The sequence below is a fragment of the Pelophylax lessonae genome (assembly GCF_965119305.1).
Source record: "Pelophylax lessonae genome assembly, chromosome: 11".
In the NCBI taxonomy this organism is placed as follows: domain Eukaryota; kingdom Metazoa; phylum Chordata; class Amphibia; order Anura; family Ranidae; genus Pelophylax; species Pelophylax lessonae.
Genome location: NC_138778.1, coordinates 235,187,026 through 235,203,484, shown reverse-complemented (window position 1 = coordinate 235,203,484; position 16,459 = coordinate 235,187,026). Strand labels below are relative to the sequence as shown.

General features: G+C 52.8%; 1 protein-coding gene across 1 annotated transcript in view; it reads right to left on the bottom strand.

The window, feature by feature from the left end:
* Positions 1-2,212: 2,212 nt before the first annotated feature.
* LOC309567513 (protein Njmu-R1) overlaps positions 2,213-16,459 on the bottom strand; it is a gene marked incomplete at its 5' end in the record, with an annotated part of 33,938 nt that continues 19,691 nt past the window's right edge. Inside the window, 2 exons of the mRNA XM_082272897.1 lie at positions 2,213-2,481; positions 15,013-15,116. Of these exons, the coding sequence (XP_082129023.1) occupies positions 2,260-2,481; positions 15,013-15,116 (326 nt within the window). The 3' untranslated portion in view covers positions 2,213-2,259. The remainder of the gene's footprint in view (positions 2,482-15,012; positions 15,117-16,459) is intronic.

Here is a 16,459-nt window from a genome sequence, read left to right as displayed (position 1 = left end):
CTGAAACATTCCAAAGATAAAACTCTACAAACATCCAAATCTCACACAACCCCTGAGAGCGCCCTGGGACACGAGAGTCACACGCAATTTCATCGCAGACCACGGCAGCAGTTTAGTTGCCCTCACAGGGCCGGTTGTATCTGGGGCACGCTACGTGCAGAGCTGCGGATGGCGCTATGTACAGAGTCCAGAGTTCAGGGGTGCGCTACGCGCAGGGTTCAGGGGTGCGCTATGTGCAGAGTTCAGGGGTGCACTACGTACAGAGTGCAGAGCTCCGGGGTGCGCTATGTACAGAGCGCAGAGCTCAGGGTGCACTACGTACATAGTGCAGAGCTCAGGGGTGCGCTACACACAGAGTGCAGAGCTCAGGGGTGCGCTATGTGCAAAATTCAGGGGTGCACTACGTACAGAGTGCAGAGCTCAGAGTGCGCTACGTACAGAGTGCAGAGTTCAGGGGTGCGCTATGTACAGAGTGCAGAGTTCAGGGGTGCACTACGTACAGAGTGCAGAGTTCAGGGTGCGCTACCTACAGAGTGCAGAGATCCAGGGTGCGCTACCTACAGAGCTCAGGGGTGCGCTATGTACAGAGTGCAGAGTTCGGGGTGTGCTACGTACAGAGTGCAGAGCTCAGGGGTGCGCTCTATACAGAGTGCAGAGCTCAGGGGTGCACTATGTACAGAGTTTAGGGGTGCACTATGTACAGAGTTTAGGGGTGCACTACGTACAGAGTGCAGAGCTCAGGGGTGTGCTATGTACAGAGTGCAGAGCTCATGGGTGCGCTACATACAAAGGGCAGAGCTCAGGGGTGCGCTACGTACAGAGTGCAGAGCTCAGGGGTGCGCTACGTACAGAGCTCAGGGGTGTGCTGTGTACACAGTTCAGGGTTTAGGAGTGCGCTTTTATGCACACAGTGCGAAACCCCAATGGAGATACACCACATTCCAGCTGCAAAACCGGGGGCAAGGACCACATGACAAGGCCTGGAGGGCCGGATTTGGTCCATGGGCCATGTGTTTGACATATGTGCCCTAGAACGTGCGACCTGGAATGTGCACCCAGAAAAAACGCACCACGTAAAGTGCACCCTGGAACACACACACCACGGCACACGTATCCTGGAAAACGCACACCCTGAAACACACACAACTTGGTTATGATTAAGCGAATATAATTACGTGAAACGCGTCAACCTATTTTGATCTGTGTCCTGGATGTCATGTGTCTGTCTTAGGGAACCACCAGATATGAATAAATATTAGTTTATTCTTTTAAGTTGGAGTGCGGTCTTTCGTCTTGTGTGTGTTGCTGTACTGAGATTGCGGATATGACATGCACCAGACCTCTGAATGTTGGAGCACCTTCACCTGAGTGGCTAGTCCTCTTTGCCTTCCACCCTGGAACACACACACACTATGAAATGCATACCCTGGAAAACGCACCCTAAAACATGCACCCTGGAACACGTACCCTGGAGCACCCAAAACACCATTGTCCGCGTACCCTGGAACACTCACACACACCTTAGACCGCATACCCTGGAACACCCACACACCACTGTCCGCGTACCCTGGAACACTCACACACACCTTAGACCGCGTACCCTGGAACACACACCATGGACCGCGTACCCTGGAACACACACCATGGAAAGCGTACCCTGGAACACACACCATGGAAAAGCGTACCCTGGAACACACACCATGGAAAAGCGTACCCTGGAACACACACCATGGAAAAGCGTACCCTGGAACACACACCATGGAAAAGCGTACCCTGGAACACACACCATGGAAAAGCGTACCCTGGAACACACACCATGGAAAAGCGTACCCTGGAACACACACCATGGAAAAGCGTACCCTGGAACACACACCATGGAAAAGCGTACCCTGGAACACACACCATGGAAAAGCGTACCCTGGAACACACACCATGGAAAAGCGTACCCTGGAACACACACCATGGAACGCGTACCCTGGAACACACACCATGGACCGCGTACCCTGGAACACACACCATGGAAAGCGTACCCTGGAACACACACCATGGAAAAGCGTACCCTGGAACACACACCATGGAAAAGCGTACCCTGGAACACACACCATGGAACGCGTACCCTGGGACACACACCATGGAACGCGTACCCTGGGACACACACCATGGAACACGTACCCTGGAACACACACCATGGAAAGCGTACCCTGGAATACACACCATGGAACACACACCCTGGCTCACAGCCAATCACAGCATAGAGGCTCAGGAGCTATGCACAGAGAAACCTTCCTCCTGGATAAACTCCTCCAGAACGGTCACCACACTGCTGGCTTCCGGCATCTCGGCATGCTCCACCTTCACCATCTGTAACAAGAGGTCTCCATTGCCACAATTCTTCAGGAAGTTATAACAACGGAAGAGGGCGTGATGGCTGCTCTCCGCTTGCCGGATCAGCCGCTTCAGGATGTTCATGTCCTGGATGGCCTGTGGATGGGACACACATCCCATGAATGGAAGAACTTTGCACTCATTGTTATAAACAAGCTCCTAATATCATTACATACAACTCTTTATAACTTGAAAACAGCAGAGGATTCTTTATGCAGATCATCACCCATCATTGTGCCACCAAAGGGCTCCCATACCAGGGTGAGAGTGGAGAACCTTCCTGGCCTGGACCTTCCCAGGTATGAGAGATACAATAGGATTATTACACTTACCATAAGATCTTTAAATTCATAGAGAGATCCAGAAAAAGTCAGGTTTTACTTCCACACACTGGGACACAGAGAAGCCACATATATATATATATATAACACCCCCTCTACCCAGCATGCTTCAGATCCGTGACAACAGAGCAATACACAGGGCCAGCAAATACACAGAGGGGGGGGGGGGGCTGTGTCCCTCAATGCACTGGAAGAAAACTATTTTACGGGAAATACTGAAGTCCTATTTCCTCCATCGTCCATTGAGGAGCACAAGGAATTCAGATACAGCTGGGACATCCAATAGCAGCTGCTGACAGCAGAACTAAGAGGTGCACCCTGCTGTGTGAACCTTTCCCTCTGGGGAGTTGGATGATAAATCCCTAAGAGAGACCATGCCATGGAGGGTGGAACTTTTATAGTGTCATTCAGCATAGGTCACTTATCCTGTAACAGGGAATACACCCAAACCTGCCTAGAGGTGAAGCCCTGTCCAACCAAGGATCCTTCAAAGGGACAAGGGCCATTTGCTCTACAGAACAAGGTGGCTGTCCTTCTAGTCCAATACCCCCCTGCAATAGCCATCCCAATTCAGTTTGGTCGCAAGCAGTGAAAGTGTATAACAAAGGACCCCAAAAAGAGGGGCGGGGGGCGGCGACTGTCGGAGGACTCAGAGAAAGGAATTTTACGGTAAGATTTTACAAAAATTCAGTTTTCTCTTACATCCTCCGACAGTCGCCGCCCACTCATACAGTCTTCACTTATGGGGACGTCCCAAAGCAGTGTAGACATGAGGGGTGGGCAACACAACCGCCAGAAAAGCAACGCAGTACCCACATCAGAGAAAGGAACCTTACATGTACAAGAAGGTAACCTTCTGGGTAACAAAAAAGGGCTCAACATGAGCAACAACCCAGGAAAACAAATAACCAAGGGGAACACAACCCCAACAGCTAGGGACCCATACAAAAACCAGGGTCCCCCTATGGAACTGCCGCACAGAGAACTTTGCGGCCAAAGGATGCATCAGCTGATGCCAGAACATCAAGTTTGTAGAACTTTGAGAAAGTGTGCGCCGACGACCAAGTTGCAGCCTTGCACACCTGGGCCACCGATGCCTGATGCCGATAGGCCCAGGACGTACTCACCGATTAGAGTGCGCCTTGACAGGGAAGGGAGGAACCCGTTCCCGCAATGAGTAAGCCTGTACCATGGTCTGTCTGATCCATTTGGCAATGGTTGCTGCAGACGCAGCCATACCCTTCCGAGATCCCTCAGGAAGGACAAAGAGAGAATCCAATTTCCGAAATGATTCAGTCGACGACAGGTAAACCCTGATCGCCCGGACAACATCCAAGGAATGCAAGGCAATCTCTTTTGGATGCTTAGGATTCGCACAAAGCGAAGGCAAAATAATGTCCTCATTCAGGTGGAATTCCGAAACCACCTTAGGCAAAAAGGACGGATTAGGTCGCAAGACCACCTTATCCCTATGAACCACCAGGTAAGGGGAGCGGCAAGACAACGCTGCCAGCTCTGACACTCTGCAAGCAGAAGTGATCGCTACCAGGAAAGAAACCTTCTTAGATAGCATGGGCAACGAAAGTTCCCTAATGTTTTCAAAAGGGGAACTCTGCAACACGGACAGAACCAAGTTCAAGTCCCATGGAGGTAAGGGCTCCCTTCTAGGAGGGGCCAAGTGACGCACACCCTGAATAAAGGTGCGAATCAAGGAATGAGACGCCACAGGGCGCTGGAAAAGAACAGCCAGTGCAGATACCTGGCCCTTAATCGTGGCCAACGCAAGGCGCTGGTCCACACCAGTCTGGAGGAAAGCCAACAGTCTCGCCACCGAGTAGGAACGAGGAGAGAAACCCCTGGACTCACACCAGGCAAAATAAGCTTCCCAGGTACGGTAATAAATCTTACCAGAGCAGGCTTTTCTAGCCTTAATCAAAGTAGGAATGACCTCTGAGGAGAGACCCCTGTCTCTCAGGACCTGGCTTTCAACAGCCAGGCCATTAAAGCCCACGACTGTAAAGCAGGATGGATGATCGGTCCCTGAGACATCAGATCTTCTCGCAGTGGCAGCCGCCACGGAGGCTCTACGGCCAGGTGAACGATGTCCGCGTACCAAGACCGGCGAGGCCAGTCCGGCGCCACCGGAATCACCAGCGATTGTTCCGAGGCCAACCTGCGAAGGAACCTGGACAACAATTGAGGAAAGGCATAGATCAGTCGATACTGACGCCAAGGCACCACCAGCGCATCCGAGGCGTCTGCCAGAGGATCACACGTTCTTGCCACGAACCTTTCCACCTTGTGGTTTAGCAGAGACGCGAACAGATCCACATCCGGTGATCCCCACTTCGCACACAGCATTTGAAACACCTCCGGGTGTAGGGACCATTCCCCCTGGTCCTGGGTCTGATGGCTCAGATAATCGGCCTGCCAATTCTCCACACCCGGAATGTGAATACCCAAGACAGAATACTGGTCACTTCCTGGGCCGCCCGGGCACTCCTGGTGCCCCCTTGGTGATTGATGTAAGCCACCGCAGTGGCATTGTCCGTCTGCACCAGTACAGGGCGGCCCTGAAGACGATCCGACCAATGGATCAGGCACAGCCTGATCGCTCTCAATTCCAAACTGTTTATCGGAAGGGAGGATTCCTCCTCCGACCAAGTGCCCTGGACAGACAGGTTGCCCAGAACTCCACCCCAGCCCGACAGGCTGGCATTCATGGTCACTACCGTCCACAGAATTGGCCGGAAGGACTTTCCGCCCGACACCGCCGGGGACTGGAGCCACCACAAGAGATTCATTCTGGTTTGGCGACTCAGAGACCCTATCAGGTCCAAGGACTGAGGCAGTCTGTCCCACCTGGCCAGGATCTCCGCTTGAAGAGAGCGCGCGTGAAATTGTGCAAATGGTATCGCCTCGAAGGCCGACACCATCAACCCCAGGGACCGCATACAGGTCCTGGGTGACGAGGATTCATTGTCCCTGAGGGACCTGACCTCGTTCTGCAGGGTCCGGAGCTTGTCCTCCGGCAAGAACACCTTTGCTTGAGCAGAGTCCAGAACCATTCCCAGGTACTGGAGACAAACTGAAGGTGTCAAGGTCGACTTCTGAATGTTGATCGTCCAACCGAACTCCTGAAACGTCTGGACCGTAGTGGACAGATCGCGCAGCAGGCTCTGTCTGGCACTCGATCTTAACAGGAGATCGTCCAGATATCCCAAGACCGCAATGCCCTGTGCCCGCAACAGGCCCAGAACAGGTGCCAACACTTTGGTAAAGACCCTTGGAGCCGAAAGTCAATGCCACAAACTGGTAATGCTCCTCCGCGATAGCAAATCGGAGGTACCTCTGATGACCCTCGAAAAAGGGGATGTGGAGATACGCATCCTTCAGGTCTATAGAGGCCAGGAACTCCCCCGGATTCAGGGAGGCCACCACTGAGCGGAGTGATTCCATTCGGAACTTTCGAACGCGCACGAAGCGGTTCAGCGCTTTCAAGTCCAGAATCTGAAGCACTTTGCCCTCCTTTCTGGGCACGGTGAACAGATTCGAATAAAAACCCCGAAACCTGTCCCGATGAGGCACCGGGTCGATCACCCCCTGAGCGAGAAGATCCTGCACCGCTTGATGTAGGTCCTGTAACCGCCCTGGGGTCAAATGAAGACTTGAGGGAAAGAATCTGTTTGCCGGCCGTGAAAGAAATTCGATCTTGTACCCTGACCGAATGATTTCCTGAACCCACCTGTCCGGGATTCGGAGCAGCCAAGGTTGGAGGAAACCACGCAAACGTCCCCCCACCCCTGAAATGGGTGAGGGCGCCCCTTCAGGCAGAGGCGGACTGAGCCGCACCGGCCTGGCGGGATTTTTGCTTGCCAAACCAGGGCCACCTTGGCCCTTGAAGGGTTTTCCCTTGTTCTGTGCCTTGAAGGCACGAAAGGACCCCTGAGTAGGTATAAAGGAGGGGGCCCGCTTACCGCAGAAAAACGTACCCTTAGGGTTCTGTGGCAGCAAAGTGCTCTTACCCCCAGTGACTCCTTTAACCAATTCATCCTGGGATTGCCTAAAAAGGCGAGACCCCGCATAGGGGATATCAGCCACCGTCTTCCTTGATTTTTGGTCAGCCGACCAACATTTCAACCAGATTAAGCGACAATTAATCACAGCGACACTGGACAGGCGTATCGCCAAAAGGGGCCTCATTTGGAGCCGCATCGCTGAAATACATGACCCCACGGTAGAACTGATCCACCATCTCCACTGTAGCGGGAGGGGCAGAATCGGCCACGAGGGTGCGTTTGAGCACCTTGGTCCAATCCGCCACAGCCTGAGCCACCATCACAGAGGCGAAAATAGGCTTGAGCATGGAACCTGCCACCATGTAGGCGTGTCGGGCAAGAGATTCCAGCCTCCTATCCGTAGGTCCCTAAACACCGGAGAGTCCTCGGCAGGGAGTAGGGTAGATTTATTCAATCTAGCCACCGTGTGATCCACTTGAGGAGGCACACACCAGCGCGCCATCGTAGTGGCCGCAAAAGGATAGAGAAGTTGAAACTTCTTAGGCACCACGAAGGTGTGTTTTAAATTACGCCATAGCTCATTCACCTTATGGTGAAACTCTGCGGGGCAAGGAAAAACCTGCGCCGTCTTGGGGGTTCTGTGTGTGCCAAAAGAGGACACAACGCCCGGAGGAGTGGGCTCATCCTCCAAATGTAGTGTTTCCTTTACCGCTAGGATTAACTCATCCAAAGCTGCGCGTTCCTCGGGCGACCCGGGGGGGGGGGGGGGGGAGTCATCCACCCCTGCGACCTCCACCTCCCCCTCAGACTCTTGCGGGTCCTGAGAAGAACGAGACCCCGAAAGGGCCATGCTACCTACAGCAAACATATCACACTCAGAATCAGAAGAAAAGGAAATCCTTGGCCTTTTCCTAGCAGCACGTTCAGTCATCAGCACATACATTTTTGACACCAAAGTTGCCACAACAGCAGCCAAATTAGTGACTGTAGAGGATTCAGAGGACCCTGAATCCCCCACCAAAGCTGGAGGAAACTTGCTGTCCTGGGATTCCATAGCAGAAACAAAAAGTTTTTTTTCTTTTTTTTTTTTTTTTTTAGAACTGGCCCTTTAAGAGCGCTGTGGACTCCGCAGCACAACGCTATCGAGACCGTGACACACAGACCCCTCGCAGGGACAAAACTGACCAGGAAGAGTGCACAAAGCAGGATAAGAAAGGAACAGCAGGACAGACACCCCACAGTGTTTTAACAGCTTCTTCGGTCGGCTCTGTGAGAAAGGAGGAAGTGATGTCACCGCTGGAGGCTGAACTAAGCTGCAGGCCAAGGGAAAATGAATGCCTATGTAAACTAATGGGAGGCTTTGGCAAGATGGCCACCGACATGTGCTCAGAACGATCATGTTGCCACACACAAGATGGCGCCATAAGGCATGAAAATACACTACATAGCATGCCCACAGTGAAGCCAGACATGCTGCCCACACTTAAAATGGCGGACCGGCGGTCTTTTAACCCGCAGCGGTCGCCGCATGTGTCTGCATCCCCAAGCACCCTAAAGTGACATTAGGAGAGGGACCCCCAAAACCCCCACACAGCGCTGCTGTGAGAGAATAAACACCCCCGCAGGGACCGGGACCAGGGAGCCAAAAACGCACAGACACAGGGGACACCACAGACACACAGGACTGCCGACCCCAGACAGAGGCCCCACATAGAATGTACTTACCTGTACCAGATGGAATGGGGTGCCTCATATCAAGCGGGAAACCGCCCACCTTCAGATGGCAGGGGAGTGCCGCCAGCCCAAAACGCAGGACACTATCAGTGCACCTCACATGGCTGCATCCCAGATGGACAGGGATGGGTCGTTTGTGAGGCCAGGGCGAACACATAGCCTGCGAAACGCTCGATGGCGGGCTGGGATTCCATCTGACCCTCTGTCCTGGAGAACCAGGACGGTCAGTCCGATTCCCAGCTCCGCAGACGCCGTCTTCATCTGAAGATCCACTAACTAGTGCTGATAAAATAAACAGCTAGCAATGTAAAGAAAAAATGACATCTTTTGAAAATAAATCATAAGAGAAAAAGAGAAAAGGCTGAGACTGAAGCCTCAGCACAGGGAAGCCTATCCACTCCTGAAGCTAGGCAGAAGACAAACTGAATTAGGATGGCTATTGCAAGGGGGTATTGGACTAGAAGGACAGCCCCCATGGGTGTGACTATGTAGATTTATTGTTCTTTTACAAGTCTTATGCCTAGAATCTCCTGTGGAGATGAAGTCAATACCCCATAAGTGAAGACTGTATGAGTGGGCTGCGACTGTCGGAGGACGTAAGAGAAATAATGAATTTATTCAATTTTGGAATAAGGCTGTAACGTAACAAAATGTGGAAAAAGTGCTGTGAATACTTTCCGGATGCACTGTATCTTTAAAAAAAAAACGAAGGGCCAACTTACCATACACGCCCCTTTGATGAAAGGCAAAAATGTAGGCAACGTAAAACTTGTGGGGATGAACCCCTAAAGATTTGCAAAAAGTGAAGTAATCCTACCAGGTGAGTTAATAGATAAATTGAGAAGTAGGCTTCTAAGCCCCAAGCATCATGGAAAATAACAGCTGGGAACAAGCCCCCCCCCCTTGTCCTTCAGCACCTGGCTCTCATTAAAACAAAGCCAACAACTTTAAAGAAGGCGGGGGCAGCTCAGGCCTTAAGAAATCCTGGGTGAAGCAGGAGACGCCAAGGTGAGCAAGCCAAACTAGATCCCTGAACCAAGCCCTGTGTAGCCAATCCAGAGACCCCAGAGGGAATAGAATGCCCCCACTCTATCTGTGGGAGCTTGAGGGGCAGAAACGCCTAAAATTGGGGGTACTTGTGCCCAGGAGCCATCACAGCATCCACCCATGGTTCCATGGACCTGGCTTAAAACCTAAAGGTTAACATTTGGGGTGCCTCAACACTGACAAATTTGAGGAACACTTTGGGGAGTAGAGACCATTTCTCTGCCTGATCCAGATTCTGTCGACAGAGGTAGATGAAGCTGAGCTCCTGATGCTACTGTCGAGACGTTGTCTGGATGTACTCTAAATAAGGTAACTCTGGAATAGGGTCATCCAATGGGAGGTGGAGAGGAATGACCAGAAGTTCCAAGATGCTGATGGGCAGACCGATCTCCACTTGAGACCAATGGCCTAGAACAGATAAAAGATTTGTTAAATCTCCCCACCCTTACCCAATATGCCGAAACGCGTAGGAAAACCCAGGATATTTCTCCCTACAGACCCCATGCTGAAATCATAAGCGTGGACGGATAGAGAGATATACCACTGTCACCATATCGCTATGCCACCAATCTTCCTTCTTGATTCACTATCACCTACGGGTCTATAACCCATACACCAATTTATGTTTACTACTATATTTATGTTATCAAACTTTTCTCAATAAATTGTATATAATTTCACAACCTTGTTGCATTAGCCCATAAAGTCCCAAATTTACTTGGCTTGAGGCACCAAAATCTCCCCACCCAAAGAGACTGGTGTCTGTGAGAGACTGGTGTCTGTGAGAGACTGGTGTCTGTGAGAGACTGGTGTCTGTGAGAGACTGGTGTCTGTGAGAGACTGGTGTCTGTGAGAGACTGGTGTCTGTGAGAGACTGGTGTCTGTGAGAGACTGGTGTCTGTGAGAGACCGGTGTCTGTGAGAGACCGGTGTCTGTGAGAGACCGGTGTCTGTGAGAGACCGGTGTCTGTGAGAGACCGGTGTCTGTGAGAGACCGGTGTCTGTGAGAGACCGGTGTCTGTGAGAGACCGGTGTCTGTGAGAGACCGGTGTCTGTGAGAGACCGGTGTCTGTGAGAGACCGGTGTCTGTGAGAGACCGGTGTCTGTGAGAGACCGGTGTCTGTGAGAGACCGGTGTCTGTGATGAAGACTTGCCAAACGAAAATAAGAAGGGACTACTTGGCTGATAGAAGAGAAGACCAAGCCAGAATGTTAGGAAGGACTTCATGGGGTGGGAGGAGTAGATGAGCAGATCCCAGGGGCCTGGAACTCTGTTCCATCCAATCAGAAGCTCTCTATGCAGAGTCCTGGAATGGCATTGGGCATAAGCGGCTGCTTGGAAGGAAGCCGCTGTGAAGCTCAAAATCCACAAGCAAAAACAGATGGAAGCTGCTCATAGGATAAGGAGACACAGATTTCGTAGCTACTCCTGCAGGAGAAAACCCTGGCCACTGAGGGGTCCAGGAAGTGTTCCAGGTATTCCATTAGAGAAGTAGGAGTCAGGAGTGATTTGTGAAGCTGAGGAATGCACCAGAGACCTTCCAAGGTTTTGATTGCGAAGGACAGATTGCGCTCCAAATCCAATGCAGGTGTTTGTAGGAGCAGGTTGTCCAGAGAACCTCAAGTGATGGCCCACAGAGAGAGACCGACCATAGAGCAGGGCATTCATGGGCCTACGCAAACCAAGAATGGCTACGAACCGGCAATGTAGCTCTCCCACAGCAACTTGAAGGAATTGTGGGAGGTTGGGTCAAATGGGAATGTGGAGGTAGGTATCCTCAGAGTCCCTAGAGGCTATTAGGTCTACTGGATGTGAGGAAGCTACCCCAGAGTATTCCAACCTTTGGCACACCTCAAACAAAAGTGTTAAGGTCTTCAGATCCAGGAGATAAGATCATCTTACCATGAAACTGAAGAGGATTGAAAAGGAGGCCTCTGAAGCATTTGGGAGGAGGGAACCGGGACTATTACTCCTTTACCTAGAAGTCCTTGAACCGCCAAATGTAAGTTACCCAAATGCAGAGGGAAGTACCCTTGGGATTAAAAAGATTAAAAAAGTATTCTGAATCTGAAACAGATTGGAAGGGAGAGAACACAATCCAATAAAAAAGGCTGGAATGTCATCTTGTAGCCAGAGCAGAATACCTCCAGAAACCAACTGCCGGAAAAGTGAATAAGCCTATTTGGACTGCAAATAAGAAAGACCTGCCCCCCACCTTTGGGAAAGGTGGGGACACACCCTCACATGGAAGAGGCTTTGCTGCAGGAATGGAGGCCTTAGACTGCTGTATGTAGGGCATAGTAAGAGGAAGATCTCCACTGTGAGCCAGATTGAGCAGGTGACAACGGTCCACCAAGGACAAGTCCAACTAGAGGCACTAAGGCCTGAAAATTATCCAAAAAAACAACAACTGCCAGACAATATGAGAAAGCCAGGAGCATCTAATGCTGGGGAGATTTGCTCAAAAGCTGGATTTCGATAAAAAGTTTAGTGTACTTTAGTTGTACACACCCATATCCACCAGAAACAAACATTTCATCAACTGGAACAAAAAATTAAACCAAAAAAAGAAAAAACTTTTTGCATCCCACTCTAGGCAAGAACTGAATCCTGTATTTCTATTGGGGGGTTTGGCCACCACCAAGGCTGCCCCTTAGACGTGCGTATGGTTTAGGTTGCACCTAGTGTTCTGCTCCTGAAGATGGTGGCAACAAACCCATCCGGGATGTAGTTTAGCCACGTCTTTCATAAGATTGATAGTGAAACGCAGAGGGGATAAGAAAATACTGCCCTAAGGGTGTAAGGAAAAACAATGGCCAATGGAGGTGAGAGGATTACACTGATCCGCGGAGGGGAGCGGCACAGCGATCCGCGGAGGGGAGCGGCAAAGCGATCCGCGGAGGGGAGCGGCAAAGCGATCCGCGGAGGGGAGCGGCAAAGCGATCCGCGGAGGGGAGCGGCAAAGCGATCCGCGGAGGGGAGCGGCAAAGCGATCCGCGGAGGGGAGCGGCAAAGCGATCCGCGGAGGGGAGCGGCAAAGCGATCCGCGGAGGGGAGCGGCAAAGCGATCCGCGGAGGGGAGCGACAAAGCGATCCGCGGAGGGGAGCGACAAAGCGATCCGCGGGGGGGGGAGCGACAAAGCGATCCGTGGGGGGAGGGACACAGAGATCCGCGGAGGGGAGGGACACAGAGATCCGCGGAGGGGAGGGACACAGAGATCCGCGGAGGGGAGGGACACAGAGATCCGCGGAGGGGAGGGACACAGAGATCCGCAGAGGGGAGGGACACAGAGATCCGCAGAGGGGAGGGACACAGAGATCCGCAGAGGGGAGGGACACAGAGATCCGCAGAGGGGAGGGACACAGAGATCCGCAGAGGGGAGGGACACAGAGATCCGCAGAGGGGAGGGACACAGAGATCCGCAGAGGGGAGGGACACAGAGATCCGCAGAGGGGAGGGACACAGAGATCCGCAGAGGGGAGGGACACAGAGATCCGCAGAGGGGAGGGACACAGAGATCCGCAGAGGGGAGGGACACAGAGATCCGCAGAGGGGAGGGACACAGAGATCCGCAGAGGGGAGGGACACAGAGATCCGCAGAGGGGAGGGACACAGAGATCCGCAGAGGGGAGGGACACAGAGATCCGCAGAGGGGAGGGACACAGAGATCCGCAGAGGGGAGGGACACAGAGATCCGCAGAGGGGAGGGACACAGAGATCCGCAGAGGGGAGGGACACAGAGATCCGCAGAGGGGAGGGACACAGAGATCCGCGGAGGGGAGCGACACAGAGATCCGCGGAGGGGAGCGACACAGAGATTCGCGGAGGGGAGCGACACAGAGATCCGCGGAGGGGAGCGACACAGAGATCCGCGGAGGGGAGCGACAAAGCGATCCGCGGAGGGGAGCGACAAAGCGATCCGCGGAGGGGAGCGACAAAGCGATCCGCGGAGGGGAGCGACAAAGCGATCCGCGGAGGGGAGCGACAAAGCGATCCGCGGAGGGGAGCGACAAAGCGATCCGCGGAGGAGGGGGCAACACAGTGATCTGAAGGCGGGGGTAGCAACACAGCAATCTGCAGAGGGGGGGGGGTAGCAACACAGCAATCTGCAGAGGGGGGAGATCGACAAAGCAATCCGTGGGGGGAGGGACACAGAGATCCGCGGAGGGGAGGGACATAGAGATCCGCGGAGGGGAGGGACACAGAGATCCGCGGAGGGGAGGGACACAGAGATCCGCGGAGGGGAGGGACACAGAGATCCGCGGAGGGGAGGGACACAGAGATCCGCGGAGGGGAGGGACACAGAGATCCGCGGAGGGGAGGGACACAGAGATCCGCGGAGGGGAGGGACACAGAGATCCGCGGAGGGGAGGGACACAGAGATCCGCAGAGGGGAGGGACACAGAGATCCGCAGAGGGGAGGGACACAGAGATCCGCAGAGGGGAGGGACACAGAGATCCGCAGAGGGGAGGGACACAGAGATCCGCAGAGGGGAGGGACACAGAGATCCGCAGAGGGGAGGGACACAGAGATCCGCAGAGGGGAGGGACACAGAGATCCGCAGAGGGGAGGGACACAGAGATCCGCAGAGGGGAGGGACACAGAGATCCGCAGAGGGGAGGGACACAGAGATCCGCAGAGGGGAGGGACACAGAGATCCGCAGAGGGGAGGGACACAGAGATCCGCAGAGGGGAGGGACACAGAGATCCGCAGAGGGGAGGGACACAGAGATCCGCAGAGGGGAGGGACACAGAGATCCGCAGAGGGGAGGGACACAGAGATCCGCAGAGGGGAGGGACACAGAGATCCGCAGAGGGGAGGGACACAGAGATCCGCAGAGGGGAGGGACACAGAGATCCGCAGAAGGGAGCGACACAGAGATCCGCAGAGGGGAGCGACACAGAGATCCGCAGAGGGGAGCGACACAGAGATCCGCGGAGGGGAGCGACACAGAGATCCGCGGAGGGGAGCGACACAGAGATCCGCGGAGGGGAGCGACACAGAGATCCGCAGAGGGGAGCGACACAGAGATCCGCAGAGGGGAGCGACACAGAGATCCGCAGAGGGGAGCGACACAGAGATCCGCAGAGGGGAGCGACACAGAGATCCGCAGAGGGGAGCGACACAGAGATCCGCAGAGGGGAGCGACACAGAGATCCGCAGAGGGGAGCGACACAGAGATCCGCAGAGGGGAGCGACACAGAGATCCGCAGAGGGGAGCGACACAGAGATCCGCAGAGGGGAGCGACACAGAGATCCGCAGAGGGGAGCGACACAGAGATCCGCAGAGGGGAGCGACACAGAGATCCGCAGAGGGGAGCGACACAGAGATCCGCAGAGGGGAGTGACAAAGATAATAGGATTCTAATCTAGTAGAAGCGGAGTAAATGATGACAGAAGGTGTGAGAAGTGTCCTCCTGTATACAATATACAGCATCCTCTGACATATTCCTTCTGTCCTTACCCAGATCTCACATCTCTCACCTTCAGCTTGAAGTTCTCCAGTTTCTGTCGGAACAAGAAGGGGCTTCCGCCATCATAGCTGTTGATGAAGAATTGCATCCAGTCCTCACAGAAGCGATTGCTGACTGCAATGAGAAGAAGAGCTGGGTTAGATGTTAGACCCCCCAGATATAATGTCCTGTAAGAAGGTGGGGGGACTCAATGATCTCTGTCATTTTAACCACTTAAGCCCCGGAGGATTTGGCTGCTCAAAGACCAGGGGCTATTTCGCGATTCGGCACTGCATTATTTTAACGGACAATTGCGCGGTCGTGCGACGCTGTACCTAAACGAAATTGACGTCCTTTTTTTTTCCACAAACAGAGCTTTCATTTGGTGGTATTTGATCACCTGTGCCATTTTTACTTTTTGCACTATAAACAAAAAAAGAGCAACAATTTTGAAATAAATAATATTTTTCACATTTTTTTTTTATATGAAATTCCAAAAAAAAAAAAAAAAAAATGTAAAAATCAAAATTTAACATTTTTGGCCAATTTTTTTTCTGCTACATATGTTTTGTAAAAAAAACCCCAATAAGTGTATTTTGATTGGTTTGCGCAAAAGTTATTGCGTTTACTAACTAAGGGAAAGATTTTTGTCATTTTTATTGCTTTTTTTTTTTTTTAAACTAGTAATGGCGGCGATCTGCGATTTTTTTTGCGGGACTGCGACATTGCGGCGGACAGATCGGACCCCTGACTGACATTTTTGACACTTTTGGGGTTACCAGTGACATTACTGCAGTAATCAGTGCTATACATATGCATTGTTACTGTAAAATTACACTGGCAGGGAAGGGGTTAACTTTATTGGAGAGGCAGGGATTAAATGTGTCCCTAGGGGAGTGATTCTAACTGTAAAGGGGCGTGGCTTTTCATGTAACCACAGAGACATACGATCCTACATAGCAGGATTGTATGATCTCTGCAGTTACATCAGGGAGAATGACAGATGGTTGTGTTTACATCAGCCGCCTGCCTTTCTCCTTCTCCAGTGGACGATCGCGGGTGGCCGGCGGACATCCAAGCTGCCGGTCACTCGCGCGGGGATGACAGTGAACGAGCGGGGGCAGGAGTGCACCCCTGGCGGCACGCGCTCGCCCCCTATTGACTCGCGGGCGAGTGACGTATATATATATACACACGTCACTTTGCCCAGGAGGGGCTGACCACCGCAGTATATGTACTCGCGGCGGTCGGCAAGTGGTTAAGGATCTAACTCCTCCATGTAGATGATGAGACTACTTCCCTCCTGGACAGGAGAGGTGCTGTGATACCAGGACACAGAGGAGCTGTCTGCTCCCTACCTGCCCATCCCTAGGAGCCTATTCAGTACACAGGAACCGGGCTCACGGGAAAGGCATTCCTGCCAGGTTCTCTAATACAGTGGTCCTCAACTCCGGTCCTCGGGGCCCACTAACAGGCCA